This window comes from Metopolophium dirhodum, chromosome 1, assembly GCF_019925205.1.
Source record: "Metopolophium dirhodum isolate CAU chromosome 1, ASM1992520v1, whole genome shotgun sequence".
NCBI classification, from domain to species: Eukaryota; Metazoa; Arthropoda; class Insecta; order Hemiptera; family Aphididae; genus Metopolophium; species Metopolophium dirhodum.
Genome location: NC_083560.1, coordinates 41,921,150 through 41,941,264, shown reverse-complemented (window position 1 = coordinate 41,941,264; position 20,115 = coordinate 41,921,150). Strand labels below are relative to the sequence as shown.

At 29.9% G+C, this 20,115-nt stretch overlaps 1 protein-coding gene and 1 pseudogene across 1 annotated transcript; both read right to left on the bottom strand.

Annotated features, from left to right (window-relative positions):
• Positions 1-308: 308 nt before the first annotated feature.
• Positions 309-6,283, bottom strand: LOC132935240 (glutamine synthetase 2 cytoplasmic-like; annotated as a pseudogene).
• A 9,864-nt stretch (positions 6,284-16,147) lies between these two features.
• On the bottom strand, positions 16,148-19,465 carry LOC132938859 (glucose dehydrogenase [FAD, quinone]-like). Its single transcript, XM_061005860.1, is given in 6 exon segments — positions 16,148-16,352; positions 16,354-16,619; positions 17,092-17,382; positions 17,492-18,210; positions 18,943-19,113; positions 19,279-19,465. Coding segments are annotated over 6 exon segments (1,839 nt in total).
• Positions 19,466-20,115: the final 650 nt, after the last annotated feature.

Sequence of the window (20,115 nt, the reverse complement as noted above, 5' to 3'; positions counted from 1 at the left end):
ATATAAATAGAATAAAATTTTTTTTTCGGTTATATAAAGTTTTTATGTATAAGTTCTAAAATATTTTTTCCAACTAGTAAAATATAAAATTGTATACAATTTTAATCCATTATAATATTATTTAATGTAAGGTACTTAATCAAAATAATGTATAATATAACCATTGTATTAATTGTAACCTAATAGTATTATGCAGTGCCTAACAATTATTAAAGTTGTACCTATATAATTATAAATATTAGATAAAATTTGTTTTTCAAGGCGGAGCGATATTTATGTATTTCTTGCTGGAGTATATAGGTTATTTTCTTTATTCATTTAGGCACACGGTGCGTACAATGACTTCGGTCACTTTGTATGGGTCACAGTTGGACGCTGGTCTACGATCTTCTAAGTAACCCTTCTTCTCGTCAGCACAACCACGAGGAATACGAATACTGGCCCCACGGTTGGCCACGCCTAGAACAATAATAAGCTAGTTTTAACATTTTTATTTTACAGATAATAATGTCAACTTATTATCACAAGTCACAACTCAGTATCAGAAGGCGAATTTAACCGTTTTTGAGTAAAAACTATTTGATATTGTTAAATTGTATTATAGGATAGGTATGTTACAATTAAAAATAACTGTTAATTGTTTATGCAAATTATAAATTAAAAAAATTAAAGTACTATTATAGATTTAGAACAAAATTCCCATCAATAATATACAGAATGATTCACCAATCATTCTCTTTTTTCTTTAATAATGTAAATATTCAAAATATGATTTTTTTGAATTTGTAAATTTACCTACTTTAAGATAGTATTTCAAATTCTTAAGATTTTATGTACTTCTTTAACTAGAGTGTTCTGTGGCGATAGAAGAATTTTCGTTTTTGAAATGCGAACCCCTCATTTACTATAAATTATTTAAATCATTTTTTTAAAAATGTAGATGTAGGTACCTAATTCAAAATTCAAGCAAGTAGTTTCTCATATATTGAAATGTTTGTAACCTTCCGAATTTTGAATAAGATACATAAAAAATTTAAAAAAAATTATCTACTAAATAATTTACAATAAAAAAAGGTTCTCATTTGAAAAATTTAAGTTTTTTATCACCACAGGATTCTTCTTAAGTAAAACAAAAAATGTCTAACATTTTAAAATTTGGTCTTAAAGAAGTTATATTTAAAAATATAAAAATCATAATTTTAATAAGTAAATCATTATTAATTGAAAAATTGGTGTGAGCATGCTTGTGAATCACTCTGTATATTTGTTTATATTTCTTGTTTCTACTGTAACATTGTATACAACATTTAACTATAGCTGTTTAAATGAAACGTTTGTAAAATATTCTAAAACTTTTTCAACTTCTGTTGTTTGTATGCTTTATTGGTAGTACTAGGGGTAGTGCTATATTAGGTACTTCTGAGTACTAACCAGCTGAGAAATTTTGAATGGAAGAAGTTTCGTGCTTTCCAGTCAAACGACGTTCATTATCTTTGCCTTCGTTGGGATCGTACACCATAATATGTCTCACATGTTATTTGGACAATTTTTCAATAGCCTTTTCGATTTCTCTGAAATAGTTATTAATGTTTCGATTTGAATTTTAAAACTCTTAAAAATATATTCCCAATTTAAAGTGTAACTTACATTATTCCATTGTTTTCTCTCATAGCTTTAGTTGAGAAATTACAATGCGCACCGGCACCATTCCAATCTCCCGAAACTGGTTTTGGATAAAGTGTTATCACAATTCAAAACTCTTCGGCAATACGGTGTAATATGAAACGAGCCATCCATAAATGATCACCAATGCTAATACCTTCACATGGTCCAACTTGAAATTCCCACTGAAATAAACGATTCATTTAACTATCTTACATAAAATATATAACTATAATATATGACAATTTAGTTTAATATAAAATGCAGCTTTAAAATGCAAAAAGAGTATAGTTAATTATAGTAATAGGTATTTAAATTTCAGGTAAGGATAATATCATATTTTTTCAAATGGGTATAGGGTTTTATAGTATTGTATCCAATTTTCACATTGTAAAACTAAAAATGTCTTGAACGTATTACTTATTTGAATAATGAGTGTTTACTGTTAAAAGAACCTAAAGGTCACTAAAAAGTGAAAAATGTAAAATGTTTACATTTAAGTAACTACAATTAAGTATAAGAAATATTGAATTTAAAACTTAATGATATCTACAACATTACGCCATCACAGCGGCATGATTTAATATCATTATAATACTATTAAATATGTCATTATTAAAAACCATAACAAATATCTGTACTCATGTACTTATTATAACAATCAAAATTATACATAACAACTACATTCATACTTACTCTGTTATCAAATTACATTATGACATTACAATATCTAAAAATTACTATTAAAACCGAATTAATATCTGTACCTATACACTTTAATACTAGACAAATTATGTATAAAACTTTTAATACCTAACTATATGTCCATATATTTATGTATGCATAATGTAATTAATCTTACAAGACATATTTTGATTATACCCATGTACCTATACGAAATAAACAATAACAATTGCATATGGAACAACAAAGTACAAAAGGTCAATACTACAAGTAGACCCTCTCCCCCCATTTTGATATTACGATGTGTCTGCTTCCATCAGCTGAGTCGGATCTCAGGAGCATAGGCTGTTCTCAAGAGCCAAACTGTCCTCTACAGTCTTACACCATCTTTTCTTCGCTCAAATTGCATATATTTTAATACATATTCATTACAAAAAGAAGTTCAATGTTTTTTTAATAGAAGACGGTCTAAAATTCGATTCGAATTCAAGCTATAAAATTCACAACTACCCGAGATAATTTTTACTGAATCCAGTGAAAGTTAAACGTGATTTTTTTTACAATAAAATCTATGTATTTTATTTATATTCAAACAATTACCGGTAAAAAATTTTAACAGTATACGTTGATTGCTTCGGACAGCGCTATATATTATATAGCATTAAGTACCTATTTGTATTAAAATATATGCAAATTTTACACATCTGCGTTGGCGAATAACGTTCGTCAATGTTTAATATTAATGAGCGTGTACATTTTATAGGTACCTGAGCTGGCATGACTTCGGCATTCTCTCCAGATATGTTGATACCGGCGTACAGACATGCACGATAATGAGCCTCCACTATGTCACGTCCGTACACTTTATCAGCGCCAACACCGCAATAGTACGGACCCTATAACACCGTGAATTGGATTTTAGTATTACCGTTGGGTCGTCAAGTGACTATATTACAATTTATAAATAGGGTACACATTTGAAGGAAAAATCATTTTTTTAATAACAAAAATAGAAAAATAATTTTTATATAAAAAATGTGTTTTATTTAATATCTAAAATGATTGATGTTTTTGCCTTTTTATTTATAAATGCCTTTTTGAGTTTAATTTTCAATTGATCTGAGAGTTTTATATAATTTTAACAAAGCTTTTAATTTTTATACATTCTAGTTAAATGAATCTAATTAAATTTTTTATCCATTTTGTAATTTCATTTTTTATATAAATTAAATGCATTTTTTTGCCTTTTTTACATTTTAAATGATTTTTTTATTTATTATATTGCTTTCAAATCTGAACCCTGTCTATAATGTATTGTGACATGACTAGGTACATCACATCCATCGACCGTCACGACGTATACACGAAACGTACCTGAGGACCTGGATATCCACTCTTTGGCCATCCGAACGGTTGGCCATCAGTATCTAGTAATGTGTATTCTTGTTCGATACCAAACCACGGTTTTTGATCGGCTGATTTAGTCATGGTCTCTAAAGCGGCTTTACGGTGATTTGTATCTATAAATGTAAAACATTTTATGAAAAAAAAAAATGTAATGACATTTCATATTATTATAGGAATGTCGACGTATTTTAATTATATATGCGATCACCTGGTGGTACCAAAATACATAATACATATGGTTAAATAATAACGAAAAAATCAATTTGTATAGCAGAGTTGGGTGGGTTAAGTGTGGGTGGCCAGAGGATTTTTCTTCAACAAAATTTTAATCAGTTAATGTGCGATGGCCGGGAGTACAAAGATGGATCGTCAGAAAATTTGTACAGTCGTTAAAAATTAGTGTTTCTTAAACAATAATTAAAAAAAAACAATCATTTGTTTAGTACCAATATTCTATCTATTTAATTTCTTTAATCAAAACACAATAGACCGTATCAATTTTCCGTTTACCACAAAGATTTGATGTTTCGCTCAGGTCGCAAATATTTGTAGCGCCAAACTGTGTATAATTTTAAGAGACACTCTTGCTCATAAGAACAAGACACGGACAGTTCCACTCGTTGAAAAATACTCGTAATAAACCTTATCTACATACTGTTTTTCGAGTACAAAAAAAGAACTGACTATTGAGGGGTACAATATAATATACATGTGATCAAAATATAGTTTTCTACAATTATTAAAGATATTTCTATATAGTTTTCTTCGTCCCCACAAAAAAAATGGCGGAAGTCAAGTCGGACATATTGTTATTACAAGTGTTAATCACTTTTAATAATTCGTCAATTAAATCATATATCATATATTTAAATTACCAGCTGGAGTGTGATCGTGTTTGTACGCTTCGCACATGACAAGTTTGTTCGGTGCCAACCTGAACGGGTCGTTAAAAATGGCCACTGGATACAAAAATGTATCTGAGTTCTCTCCTTGAGATTGGTACGTAGAGCTTCCATCGTAATTCCACATTGGGAGTTCTGTATTAAAATAGCAAATGGCAAAAATTAAGTTTGAATCGAGGTAATCGAGTACCTACACTTACACTATTATTAAGTACCAAGGTGAACCATTATTTTCTTTGAATAATATATTTTAATAAAACATTAGTTTATCTCACCGAAGTAAATAAAAAAATGTAAATATAAATTATTTAACAGTACGTCAGTAGTCAGTACTATATTGATTGAATGAATATATTCAATAATATTTTTTTAACAGTAAAATTAGTTTTTGTATGAACATTTTCTATATTATCAATATATTGCTTAATTAACATAATATATTGTTCACAGGAAAATAATGTCTACTTATTTATTTATTTTTTATTAATTAACCCACAATATCATAAGTCATTGGGTGTACAATAAATTTCGAATTAAATGTGAATCATTCGCTAGTTGGTTTCTTGGAATGTTTGTAGAAACAATTGATATTTCGTTGAATTAATGAGGCCATAGTAAGTGGTGTTTTTTTGTAGTAGCAGCAATAGTAGCTAATTATTGTTCTGTTGGCGTCATGCTTTGAAAAAGGGGTTGGATAATATTTAGTTATTTTAGCATTTATACTGTGGTCAATCAATATGGGTCTTATTTGTCCAATTATACTTTATGTAGAATGGCTACATTTAATCCAACCTAGTCTATTTATTACAAAGGACTAAAAGAGTGTAGTTAATATACATTTTATAAATAAATTGATTGATGGAATATTTATATTTTATATTATTATTCGATTCCATGTTAAAAGCACAATTAAAATTAAATTGTTTTAATGCTAAAGTAATAATTATGTGACCAATCGATAAAATATACGTTTCTTGTTATATTTTAATATTTCATACTGTAGGTGGCTATTCTTAATTTGTCTGTTTTTGTTTGTGAATTAAAATGAATGTTAGAATAAAACATTTAGTCGTTGACTATGAATTACTCATATAATAAGATATAAACTACGACGTCAATTTGCTGAAATAATTATAATAGTATGAGAACATCGGGAAAAAAAATTGTATCGTGTGTTTTAACAGAATATCCTAATTCCGCTGACCCACTCTGACATCCACTATAAATAGTGACCTAAAAACTTATAAATTTAAGATTAAAAAATTTTTTTATGAATTAGATTTACCACCCAGTCAGATAGTAAGTGCTCTCAAATGTAATTTAAATGTATTTAAGTTTATTTTTTACAACATTATAATTTATAATGTATAAACATAGCAGGTGGTTATCTAATATTTCGAATTAGATGGTACACGACAAATCGACGACATACCTTCAGGTTTTGTAGGTATAAAGTCTAGTGTTCTCGACTTTGCTCTAAGATCTTGTCCAGTTCCATCGATCCATACGTACATGACTTGTACCTTATCCTTGGGTTGGGGTAGCTGTTGAAATCTAGTCGCAACAGCTTTGTTGATAACATAATTAGGAGAAGTTTCCAATAATCCGCTTCCCGGCATGGCTTACTGTAAAATGTATTCATTGTTAATATCACATTGTCTACCGTTAATTGGACCATATACCTATATCCAAGGCTGGGCATTAACTCGTTACTTTTTTTTTCAAATTAACTTTTAACTAAATAAGTTACTTTTTTTCATGTGTTAACTTGAAGTTAATTATATTTCAATAAATCTAAATTAAGTTAATTTTTGTTCGAAAAATAATTTTCGAAGTTAACTCAACTCTTAACTTAACGAGTTAACGAAAAAAATACGAGTAACTTTTAACTTAACTTAATTTTATTATTTTAAAATAACTTAACTTAATGAGTTAAAAAAATTGTTAACTTGCCAGCCTTGGATATATACAACAACTAGATAGCCGTCTCTTCTTATCATTGAAATCAACCGCCATTTACAAAACAATATTACCAAAGTATATTATATGTATATCAATAAATGTAAACATTGCCTGCTTTATAAATGGCTTCAACATCGATCATTACTGTAGTATAGGTATAAAGATGGCTATCTAGTTGTTGTATAAATCTATGACTTGGACCGAATAAATAAGTATATTAGCTATTATCAAGGATTATTCTAATACAGTTATGATGTTTATTTAGGAAATTGCTATAAATACATCAAATATAAAAGATCGATTTCGAGAAAAACTATTTTCCTAAATTTTAATTATAATAATACTTCTACCATTCTACCTATAATATGTATTAGTATATTACCTACATTATTCGTTCAATTACATGGCGTACATGGAAATGATATTCCGTATACATTTAATATACTAAAACGAAAGTATATATTAATACCTACTATTCTTACGAGTTATAGGTGCAATATGTAGATTGTAGGTAGGTACGACTGTACTCGACCATTGCACAACATATTATTATGTTTAATTAATTTACAAAATTACACTTACACAACTACATGCCTAACCATATTATATACATTCGTACATACCAACTGCGGATGACCTATATATGTTTTTATAATAAGAAAAAGAAAGATTTAAACCTGTAAAAGCAGTAATCCGATGATAAACAAAACGATTTTACATACCTATTTAAGACAATATTACGAACAAATTTAGTCAGTGATTACGTCTATGTTTACTCACCTTAATTCCGTTAACAAGTGGTTATTTAAAATGTGTTTTTGTTGTGTACGCCGCAAGTACCTACACCGACATCGTATATAGACTACTGTATCATCAGGGATATCCACCTAGAACCTAGGACGCCACAACCACCACCGCCCGTCAACCACAACGCTACCTCCGATACCACCACTTCCCGTCTATCATTACAACCTGTCCAACGGTCACAGTGTGTACATTCCATACAATATATTGTATACAAAAGAAGTATTTTTTTGTCGTATCAAACGACGTAAATACAATGTTGTTCGGGGACCTGAGCACTGAGGAGCTGAGACACATATATACCTACGCGTGTGTGGGGCGGCTGAACGAAGCAAACATACCGACCCAAAACGTACGTTTCCCCAGCCCCCCACATATCAATTTTCGTGAATTTTCTTTTGCCAATATTTAGTACGTTATTTGTTTGAGTTTATTTGAACCTAATCAGAATTTGTTTGTTATCAAGTACGCCGGAAAATTCAATTTCCCTGTGGGGCTTATAAATTGTATGTTAAATAAATTAAAATAAAAAATAAAAAATCTAAATGGAATAAAAAAACTTTAATATAAGGAATTTATTTGGTAAAAAATCCATTATATTTAAAAGAATCAATATTTGAAAAAAAATGTCTATAAAAAAATGTACATTGAATAAAAATGTTGCTAAAAATTCTATTTGATAAAATAAATCATATTTTATAAAAAAAATTAAAATTTAATGACAATTGTTAACAAATATTCTAAATTTGTTAAAAATGCTGGTTTAATAAAAATAATATGTATTATATAATAAAAAATGTATTATGCTGACAAAACTAATTACGTACTAAGTACTAGATGTAAATCCAATTCTGAGTGACTCCTGCCCTGAAAGGTCAAATAATTTAATTGAATTTAAATTTATTTGACATATAATTTAAACAAATTATAAGACCCGCAGGGAAATTGATTTTTCGGGGGTACCCGATGTTAAACAAATTCTGATTCGAATCAAACAAATTCAAACAAATAACGTACTAAATATTGGCAAAAGAAAAATCCTGGAAAGTCCATTATTTACTTATAAGGGGGGCTGTGAAACGTTACCTCTGCTCCATACGGTGAAATTGAATTTTCCGGGGTACTTGATGTCAAACAAATTCTGATTCGGGTCAATCAAATTCAAACAAAAAAACGTACTAAATATTGGCAAAAGAAAAATCCTGGAAAGTCCATTATAAGTACAGTAGAACCTCAATTATCCGAACTTATTGGGACCGCACCTAGTTCGGATACGCAAAAGTTCGGATATTGGAAATTTAAAAAAAAAAATTTAGAATTACGTATGTATTAACTATTTACTATTTTTATAATTAAATATTTATTATTGTTATTAATATTTTATTAGAATTACATATGTACATACATTACATTATCAGAAACATTATCATACATTATAAGAAATAGGTACATTACATTTATTTTATTTACATATGTATGTATTATATTTTTTTTACAAAATTATCAATTTTAATTTGGCGATGAGCTGCAACGCGCTTTTCTGCAGCCAAGTCTCGCAAACGTTTAAGGAGAAGTAATTGTGCTGGACAACATTCGGCCTGTTTTTCAAACCACTCAAGACCAGTTTCAAATGCAGCAAATGCTTCAGCAGATGTTGGTCCTTTTGGCGTACTCATACTTTCATCACTACTGCTGTCGTCACGTGTGTGCGGTAGAGACCCGAACTAAACTGACAAGTAAAACACGAGGACGTCGTTTAGATAAGCCCGTTGCGTTTTGGTTATCTACTAATGATTGACGCACGTAAAATACATACATAACCTGTACTAATAATAATCCAAAAAGGCAAAAACGATAGTTATGATAAATTCGATAAACCGGCCGACCGGCCGGATACGAATTTTCATGTTCGGATAACAGAATGTTCGGATACGCTAATTATAGTTCGGATATTAGAGGGTTCGTATAACGGAGGTTCGGATAATCGAGGTTCTACTGTAATAATATGAGGGAGGCTGGGAAAACGTACGTCCGACCCAAACATATCTTAAACATTATAACTAGGAAACGGAGTTGTATGCCCAAAAAATACTCAAAATATGCTTCTAAAAATACTGTAATATTCTACTAATTATGTACTTGAAATTTAATCAAAAACATTGTATTCAAAATATTACGTAAAAAGTAAGTGTTAAAAAGGGTATTTCGTCGTCTTCACTTCGTTCTTCATTAAGAACATTCTCAATCCACGTTAGTAAAAAGCGAATAAAACATTTGATTCAAATTTTATATTATTGCACTGGATAATCAAAAGTTGTGTAATCTTAAAACTTAACTTTGACGACCGGTCGTAATGTTATTGTTATAAATATTGTAGACTGATAGTATATATTATTATTTTATTTAATCTTTTATTACGTAAATAATTACTCACTTTCATAAGTAATTTGAGTCGTACATAGTTTATAATTTAATTTAAATGAAACTATTTAATGCGCCAAGTAACAAATAATAATTGTATTACTTTTCAAAAGTAGCTTAGCCAACATTGTGTTTAGTGTACTTTTAGTAGGTTGCCTACCTATAGGTACTTAATGGATACAATATTTACTTATTCTATAGTAAATGTTAAAACTTAAAGAATCTTTAGAATCACTTTCCATCGGGTTTTTAATTTCTATTAAGATAATCAACAATATTTTTAAAATACAAAGTTTGTAGGTGAATACCTATGTATTTTAAATACATAGAAATACCGAAAAAAGTATAAAAATTAAATATTAAAAAATCACGAACCCATAAGCAAAAGTTATGATTTTTAATTTTTAAAGTATTTCTGTTTCATCCTGTGTTTGTGAATTAAAATGAATGTTAGAATAAAACATTTAGTCGTTGACTATGAATTACTCATATAATAAGATATAAACTACGACGTCAATTTGCTGAAATAATTATAATAGTATGAGAACATCGGGAAAAAAAATTGTATCGTGTGTTTTAACAGAATATCCTAATTCCGCTGACCCACTCTGACATCCATTATAAATAGTGACCTAAAAACTTATAAATTTAAGATTAAAAAATTTTTTTATGAATTAGATTTACCACCCAGTCAGATAGTAAGTGCTCTCAAATGTAATTTAAATGTATTTAAGTTTATTTTTTACAACATTATAATTTATAATGTATAAACATAGCAGGTGGTTATCTAATATTTCGAATTAGATGGTACACGACAAATCGACGACATACCTTCAGGTTTTGTAGGTATAAAGTCTAGTGTTCTCGACTTTGCTCTAAGATCTTGTCCAGTTCCATCGATCCATACGTACATGACTTGTACCTTATCCTTGGGTTGGGGTAGCTGTTGAAATCTAGTCGCAACAGCTTTGTTGATAACATAATTAGGAGAAGTTTCCAATAATCCGCTTCCCGGCATGGCTTACTGTAAAATGTATTCATTGTTAATATCACATTGTCTACCGTTAATTGGACCATATACCTATATCCAAGGCTGGGCATTAACTCGTTACTTTTTTTTTCAAATTAACTTTTAACTAAATAAGTTACTTTTTTTCATGTGTTAACTTGAAGTTAATTATATTTCAATAAATCTAAATTAAGTTAATTTTTGTTCGAAAAATAATTTTCGAAGTTAACTCAACTCTTAACTTAACGAGTTAACGAAAAAAATACGAGTAACTTTTAACTTAACTTAATTTTATTATTTTAAAATAACTTAACTTAATGAGTTAAAAAAATTGTTAACTTGCCAGCCTTGGATATATACAACAACTAGATAGCCGTCTCTTCTTATCATTGAAATCAACCGCCATTTACAAAACAATATTACCAAAGTATATTATATGTATATCAATAAATGTAAACATTGCCTGCTTTATAAATGGCTTCAACATCGATCATTACTGTAGTATAGGTATAAAGATGGCTATCTAGTTGTTGTATAAATCTATGACTTGGACCGAATAAATAAGTATATTAGCTATTATCAAGGATTATTCTAATACAGTTATGATGTTTATTTAGGAAATTGCTATAAATACATCAAATATAAAAGATCGATTTCGAGAAAAACTATTTTCCTAAATTTTAATTATAATAATACTTCTACCATTCTACCTATAATATGTATTAGTATATTACCTACATTATTCGTTCAATTACATGGCGTACATGGAAATGATATTCCGTATACATTTAATATACTAAAACGAAAGTATATATTAATACCTACTATTCTTACGAGTTATAGGTGCAATATGTAGATTGTAGGTAGGTACGACTGTACTCGACCATTGCACAACATATTATTATGTTTAATTAATTTACAAAATTACACTTACACAACTACATGCCTAACCATATTATATACATTCGTACATACCAACTGCGGATGACCTATATATGTTTTTATAATAAGAAAAAGAAAGATTTAAACCTGTAAAAGCAGTAATCCGATGATAAACAAAACGATTTTACATACCTATTTAAGACAATATTACGAACAAATTTAGTCAGTGATTACGTCTATGTTTACTCACCTTAATTCCGTTAACAAGTGGTTATTTAAAATGTGTTTTTGTTGTGTACGCCGCAAGTACCTACACCGACATCGTATATAGACTACTGTATCATCAGGGATATCCACCTAGAACCTAGGACGCCACAACCACCACCGCCCGTCAACCACAACGCTACCTCCGATACCACCACTTCCCGTCTATCATTACAACCTGTCCAACGGTCACAGTGTGTACATTCCATACAATATATTGTATACAAAAGAAGTATTTTTTTGTCGTATCAAACGACGTAAATACAATGTTGTTCGGGGACCTGAGCACTGAGGAGCTGAGACACATATATACCTACGCGTGTGTGGGGCGGCTGAACGAAGCAAACATACCGACCCAAAACGTACGTTTCCCCAGCCCCCCACATATCAATTTTCGTGAATTTTCTTTTGCCAATATTTAGTACGTTATTTGTTTGAGTTTATTTGAACCTAATCAGAATTTGTTTGTTATCAAGTACGCCGGAAAATTCAATTTCCCTGTGGGGCTTATAAATTGTATGTTAAATAAATTAAAATAAAAAATAAAAAATCTAAATGGAATAAAAAAACTTTAATATAAGGAATTTATTTGGTAAAAAATCCATTATATTTAAAAGAATCAATATTTGAAAAAAAATGTCTATAAAAAAATGTACATTGAATAAAAATGTTGCTAAAAATTCTATTTGATAAAATAAATCATATTTTATAAAAAAAATTAAAATTTAATGACAATTGTTAACAAATATTCTAAATTTGTTAAAAATGCTGGTTTAATAAAAATAATATGTATTATATAATAAAAAATGTATTATGCTGACAAAACTAATTACGTACTAAGTACTAGATGTAAATCCAATTCTGAGTGACTCCTGCCCTGAAAGGTCAAATAATTTAATTGAATTTAAATTTATTTGACATATAATTTAAACAAATTATAAGACCCGCAGGGAAATTGATTTTTCGGGGGTACCCGATGTTAAACAAATTCTGATTCGAATCAAACAAATTCAAACAAATAACGTACTAAATATTGGCAAAAGAAAAATCCTGGAAAGTCCATTATTTACTTATAAGGGGGGCTGTGAAACGTTACCTCTGCTCCATACGGTGAAATTGAATTTTCCGGGGTACTTGATGTCAAACAAATTCTGATTCGGGTCAATCAAATTCAAACAAAAAAACGTACTAAATATTGGCAAAAGAAAAATCCTGGAAAGTCCATTATAAGTACAGTAGAACCTCAATTATCCGAACTTATTGGGACCGCACCTAGTTCGGATACGCAAAAGTTCGGATATTGGAAATTTAAAAAAAAAAATTTAGAATTACGTATGTATTAACTATTTACTATTTTTATAATTAAATATTTATTATTGTTATTAATATTTTATTAGAATTACATATGTACATACATTACATTATCAGAAACATTATCATACATTATAAGAAATAGGTACATTACATTTATTTTATTTACATATGTATGTATTATATTTTTTTTACAAAATTATCAATTTTAATTTGGCGATGAGCTGCAACGCGCTTTTCTGCAGCCAAGTCTCGCAAACGTTTAAGGAGAAGTAATTGTGCTGGACAACATTCGGCCTGTTTTTCAAACCACTCAAGACCAGTTTCAAATGCAGCAAATGCTTCAGCAGATGTTGGTCCTTTTGGCGTACTCATACTTTCATCACTACTGCTGTCGTCACGTGTGTGCGGTAGAGACCCGAACTAAACTGACAAGTAAAACACGAGGACGTCGTTTAGATAAGCCCGTTGCGTTTTGGTTATCTACTAATGATTGACGCACGTAAAATACATACATAACCTGTACTAATAATAATCCAAAAAGGCAAAAACGATAGTTATGATAAATTCGATAAACCGGCCGACCGGCCGGATACGAATTTTCATGTTCGGATAACAGAATGTTCGGATACGCTAATTATAGTTCGGATATTAGAGGGTTCGTATAACGGAGGTTCGGATAATCGAGGTTCTACTGTAATAATATGAGGGAGGCTGGGAAAACGTACGTCCGACCCAAACATATCTTAAACATTATAACTAGGAAACGGAGTTGTATGCCCAAAAAATACTCAAAATATGCTTCTAAAAATACTGTAATATTCTACTAATTATGTACTTGAAATTTAATCAAAAACATTGTATTCAAAATATTACGTAAAAAGTAAGTGTTAAAAAGGGTATTTCGTCGTCTTCACTTCGTTCTTCATTAAGAACATTCTCAATCCACGTTAGTAAAAAGCGAATAAAACATTTGATTCAAATTTTATATTATTGCACTGGATAATCAAAAGTTGTGTAATCTTAAAACTTAACTTTGACGACCGGTCGTAATGTTATTGTTATAAATATTGTAGACTGATAGTATATATTATTATTTTATTTAATCTTTTATTACGTAAATAATTACTCACTTTCATAAGTAATTTGAGTCGTACATAGTTTATAATTTAATTTAAATGAAACTATTTAATGCGCCAAGTAACAAATAATAATTGTATTACTTTTCAAAAGTAGCTTAGCCAACATTGTGTTTAGTGTACTTTTAGTAGGTTGCCTACCTATAGGTACTTAATGGATACAATATTTACTTATTCTATAGTAAATGTTAAAACTTAAAGAATCTTTAGAATCACTTTCCATCGGGTTTTTAATTTCTATTAAGATAATCAACAATATTTTTAAAATACAAAGTTTGTAGGTGAATACCTATGTATTTTAAATACATAGAAATACCGAAAAAAGTATAAAAATTAAATATTAAAAAATCACGAACCCATAAGCAAAAGTTATGATTTTTAATTTTTAAAGTATTTCTGTTTCATCCTGTGTTTTAATATAATATCACAATTTTGGAAGAAAATGGTTACGGGCCATTACCTGCCTAATTACAGGAAATGAAAAAAAAAACTATAAACACCCTAAGTCTCAAGTAATCTATTGGTATAACTTTTTATTGAAAATAAGTCCAATAGTTATTTTTTTATAATTAACTTTGAATAATAACCAACGTGGGTTAAAAATAATGTGACCAAATATCAAAAATATAAGTTAAAATTATTTTTCCAATCAATTATACATTTATATTATGTGTAACATGCTGAAAAAAATTTATATATAAAAAAAAACTGAAATCCACTAATTTATTACTCTACAGTATCTTATAATATGTAACGAATGGCAACCGTTTAAATACAAAAATCCCACGGAAAAAAGTCCTTGGAGTTTTTCAAAACCAACGTTTTTAACAGTAACCAGCACCACTTTATTTGAGATATGACAATATAGATTATTGTTCTTCATACTGTTCAAAATATGGTATTAACTATAATATTATAGTAACAATTCTTTACAAGTCAAATTCTACAATTCCAGTGCGAATTAAACTGAAGAAGAAAAAGAATAATAACTTAGTTTATATTACTATAGTTAAATATATTTCAGTACTGCTTGAAACAAATTAGCCTAAATAGTTGTCTAGAAGTAAATAGAGTGGCTTGGGGAAGCGTTTTCAAAATAAAGTTTGTTATATGATGTAATATTTAAACATTAAAGTAAAAATTAATAACAATAAATATATAATAGAGTCTAGGTCATATTTATTTTAACTTAATGCCAATACATATACAAATCATATTTTATACAACTAGTAATCTTAGCCTTAAATGACATAATATGTATAACAAAAATTATTGAGGATAATATTTTAGTGTTATGAGTTTTATATTTTATTATTATTTGATAACAAATAATAATAATAATATAATATATTATATTATTTATAATTTGTTATTTTAAACGGATATCAAATTGTTTTGAAACAATATTAAGGAAAATCAAAATAATATTATTCTCCATCATTTTTGTAATGGGGAATTTTACTCTATGAGCACTCATAAACATAAAATAAATGAGTGGGTAAATAAGTCTATTTTCGTATTTGTGCATGGGCTAAAGAGAGATACCAAATAGTTGGCTGACATATTCTTAAATATTATTATAAAAATATGTGGGTTTATAAAAAAATTTAAAAAAATTAACTATCGTACATAAATTTATATATTTTGTGGTATATCCTCGGGTACAATGCGATCTTATCATTATATCTATGTTGTGGTATCTAGTCACGCCATGTAGCCTTAATCATATCCGCAGCCTTCTCAGCAATCATTATGACCGGCGCGTTGGAGTTGGCGCTGACTAGAGTGGGCATGATGGACGAGTCCACCACCCGGAGCCCATAGATGCCGTATACCTGGAGCATTGGGTCCACCACGGCAGTCTTATCCCACTTGGGACCCATCTTGACGGTACCAACCGGGTGACACCGTGTAGTGCCGGACCATGCATTCCCAGTAAACATACGAGTGCCACGGCAAGGTCTGACAACTGGGGAACGGTGCATCGTACAGATGGCTGCCGAAATCGCGGAGAGACGCGGTCCGGGCCATTTCCAACACAAACTTGATGCCCCTCACCAGCGTGTCCACGTCCTCTCTCGCCGTCAAGTAATTGGGCGAGATCTTGGGATACACGAACGGGTCGGTGTTCCGCAACAGTATTTCGCCTCGGCTCTTGGGCTTCAACAATATCTGCAGATATAAAATATGAAATGTTGATTATCTCCACAGGGCTTAGCGATGGGTGGGGAGGGTAGGGGTTCAGTTTATACCTACTATTATTGCCTATTGGACTAATAATTTTATTTTTCAAATATCTAAAGAAAATAATCAAAATCAATTTTCTTAGAAAAATTATATTCCTCGAACAGCAAAACCAAGTCCTAATAAATATTAAAAACAATCTGAGTAATGACTAATGAATAATCCATGTTCAATTTTTATGTAAAACATTTAATGCAAAACAAAATAATCGGAAAATAATTCAGCTTAGTAAGTAGCATAAACTATTATCATTATATGAACTATTTAAGTATGAGAACAATGTTTTGCTCAAGCATATTTGTGTATAATATACGTTTATTGTGCAGTTGATACTGATATAGTCTATGAAATTTAAATCTTATATTTTCGTTTTCATATTTTTTTTAAACATTTTACTTACTGGTAGAGCAGACCAAACGTCTTTGTCAAGAATTGATTTATACATCGATTGATAAAACATTTCTTTTAGCCCGTGAGCTTTCCACGTTTTAATTCTACCAGTGCCAGAAACGGAGGAACCAGACATTATGTTCAATCCAATGTCTGGTTTGTCTTCTGATAGATTTCTGCTTTTTGTATTAATAAACGCCATTCCTTCTATACCACCCATGACCGTTAGTGACCCTTCGTTCTTCGACCCATAGCTGAGTAACGATTCGAGGTTTTCCCTTCTTTTATACGTTAGTGCCACCTGTACAACAAGCAAAAGAATATGTGGTTATTTTATAATTCACTGCAGTGTGCATATATAACCACCGTCATTATAATTGTTTTATATGATAAAAATAATATAGTATCACCTCTTTGTTGATCAAAAACATTAGACCACCAAGTCCGATGTGGTCTTGTAGATTTTTCCCGACGTTTAAATCAGAAATAATGGGTATACCCATTTCTGCAAGATGTTTTTCAGGCCCTATGCCCGATAGCATAAGTAGTTGTGGAGAATTAATAGGTCCTGCTGATAGCAGTTCCTCTTTATGCACCCGAACGTAATACATAATGTTATTTTTTACCATTTCAACCCCGGATGTTATGTTTGTTATTGGATCAATTGTAACGCGTGTGACCGTCGTGTTGAGGATTACGTGCAAGTTATTTCGCAATCTGGCTGGTCTCAAGAATGCCTTCGCCGTACTGCACCTCGAACCATTCCTAATGGTTCCTTGTGGTACCATAAAACCTATTTGACGTTGGCCATTAATGTCGTGTACATTGTATCTCATTTCTTGTCCGGCCGAGATGAACGCTTTAGCTAATGGAGTTTTGTACGGCGCTTCTGACACCGTTAGATAGCCACCAGCCGAATGGTACAGGGTACGCGCTAAGGATGAGTCTTTGTTGTCCTCTGATTTTTTAAAGTATTGGAGCACGTCATTGTACCCCCAACCTAAATTACCTTGTTTCAACCAGTTTTCAAAATCAATTGGGTTTCCACGCGCATACAACATATTGTTTAAAACGCTAGACCCACCTAGAACTTTACCACGGGGCCAATTACACCTTTTATTATTCATGGCTGAAATATAATATAATTATTTTTTTAATTAATTAATATATTAAATAGGTATGTACCTATGTATGTATGTATGTATATGTAATATGTACTATATGTTATACTTTTTATAGGGTTTTTTAAAATGTTAAGTAGGCATAATGATTAATAGGAGTAATATTTTGTATTTAAGTAGAAATAATTAGATTAGAATGTAACATATTTAATGCAAAGTTAAAATGTTTAAGACAATTTTATTTTTATCATTATGCAATTAGTTAACCTAAATAAATTTAATAAAACTTAAAACTAGATTCACTGTAGGTACCTACGTTTTATAATTTCACATTTCATATTTTAAAAAACTAGGTATCGTAACTAGGAAATTTAAAAATTGTAACATTTGGGTAATTTTAAAACTACCTATAGAAGAGCTTAAGAAGTGTTAGTACTTAGTACATAGGTATAAATGACTTTTATAAGCTGTTACAAATAACACCAAAAGAGAAAAATAATTAATTAATTCAATAAATTAAAAACAATGAAAACCAAATGAAAACCAAATGAAAACAATATTATAATAAATATACCTATTTTTTTCAAAACATTAATTAGCTTGGCGGGCCAGTGAAACTTTGGCGGGCTGTAGATTGGAAATCCCTGCTCTAGATAATTATTATCAAACCATTATTTTACTAATTTAAACACAAGATTTGCAGTTTATTTACAGTATGTAAGTACATAAGTATTACTCACCCAAACACGCTGTATCCTGAGGTTCGGTTTTATATTTCCAATCAATCTCAGTTAGGTGCTCGCTGCTAACCAACAAAGGCACATCTGATAGTACCGTTTCATGTCCACCAGCTTCTATTAGTAGTACATTCCAGTTTTCGACTTCAGTCAATCTATTTGCCAGCACCGCACCTAAGTAATAGTTGTTGTATTTTTATTTCATAATATTGTAGGTACCTATTTAACTTTGAAGAAATTATCGACACGATATCGTGATAAAAATATTACGGATGTACAAAACGTGTAATATATAATAACTTTATAAGATAAGTTACCTATAATATATATTATTTTTACCTGCCGATCCTCCGCCGACTATTATAAAATCGTAATGACTGAGTAACATATCCATAGGCTGTTCATTAATCCCTGGACCAGTATCTGTTACATCGCCTTGGAAGTAAATAATAGTCGCGTACAAAATAGGCAGAAAGGCCATTTTCTTTTTCAAGCTTGAAACTATTAATGCGGATACCGCCTCCATTCTTTTTATATGTAGTAATGCAAGTGCATAAATAACACTCCCTTATCCTCAATCGACAATTGAGTATGTTTGCACGATATGTTGTTGTTATTGCTTCACTTCTGTATGATCTAAGGGCCAAATTAAAATATGTTAAATTAGCTTATCGTATTATGATACCTTTAGAATAAACTTTTAATCTTAAGCTGGATTAACAGCTATGCCATATTATGTTGGGTCGTGCGAGGGCGTAGCGTAGTAACTATGGTTACCTACAACTGGTAACCATATTGGTTTAAAAGTTGAGTTATAGTAAATTCTTGGTATACTCACTTGCAACTTGGATATTACATAATGCCATAAAAGTAACGAAAAATCTCAACCAATGTGATTTGATCGACACGACACAACACACAATGTAGCTGTGAATCCGTCTTTAGGTTTTAATAATTTACAACAACATGTTAGGTACTTGGTAAATACTGGTAGATAATATAATAAAATGTTTAAATAGGTACCTAGAACGTACTTATATTATATTTATAAATTGTTATCATTTTGACTTGCCAGTCTACAGTACCTATACAATTAAGACAAATTATTTTGAATATAAAATCCAATATGAATAATCATTTTTATATAAAAAAAAATTTTATTTTAAAATCTACTTC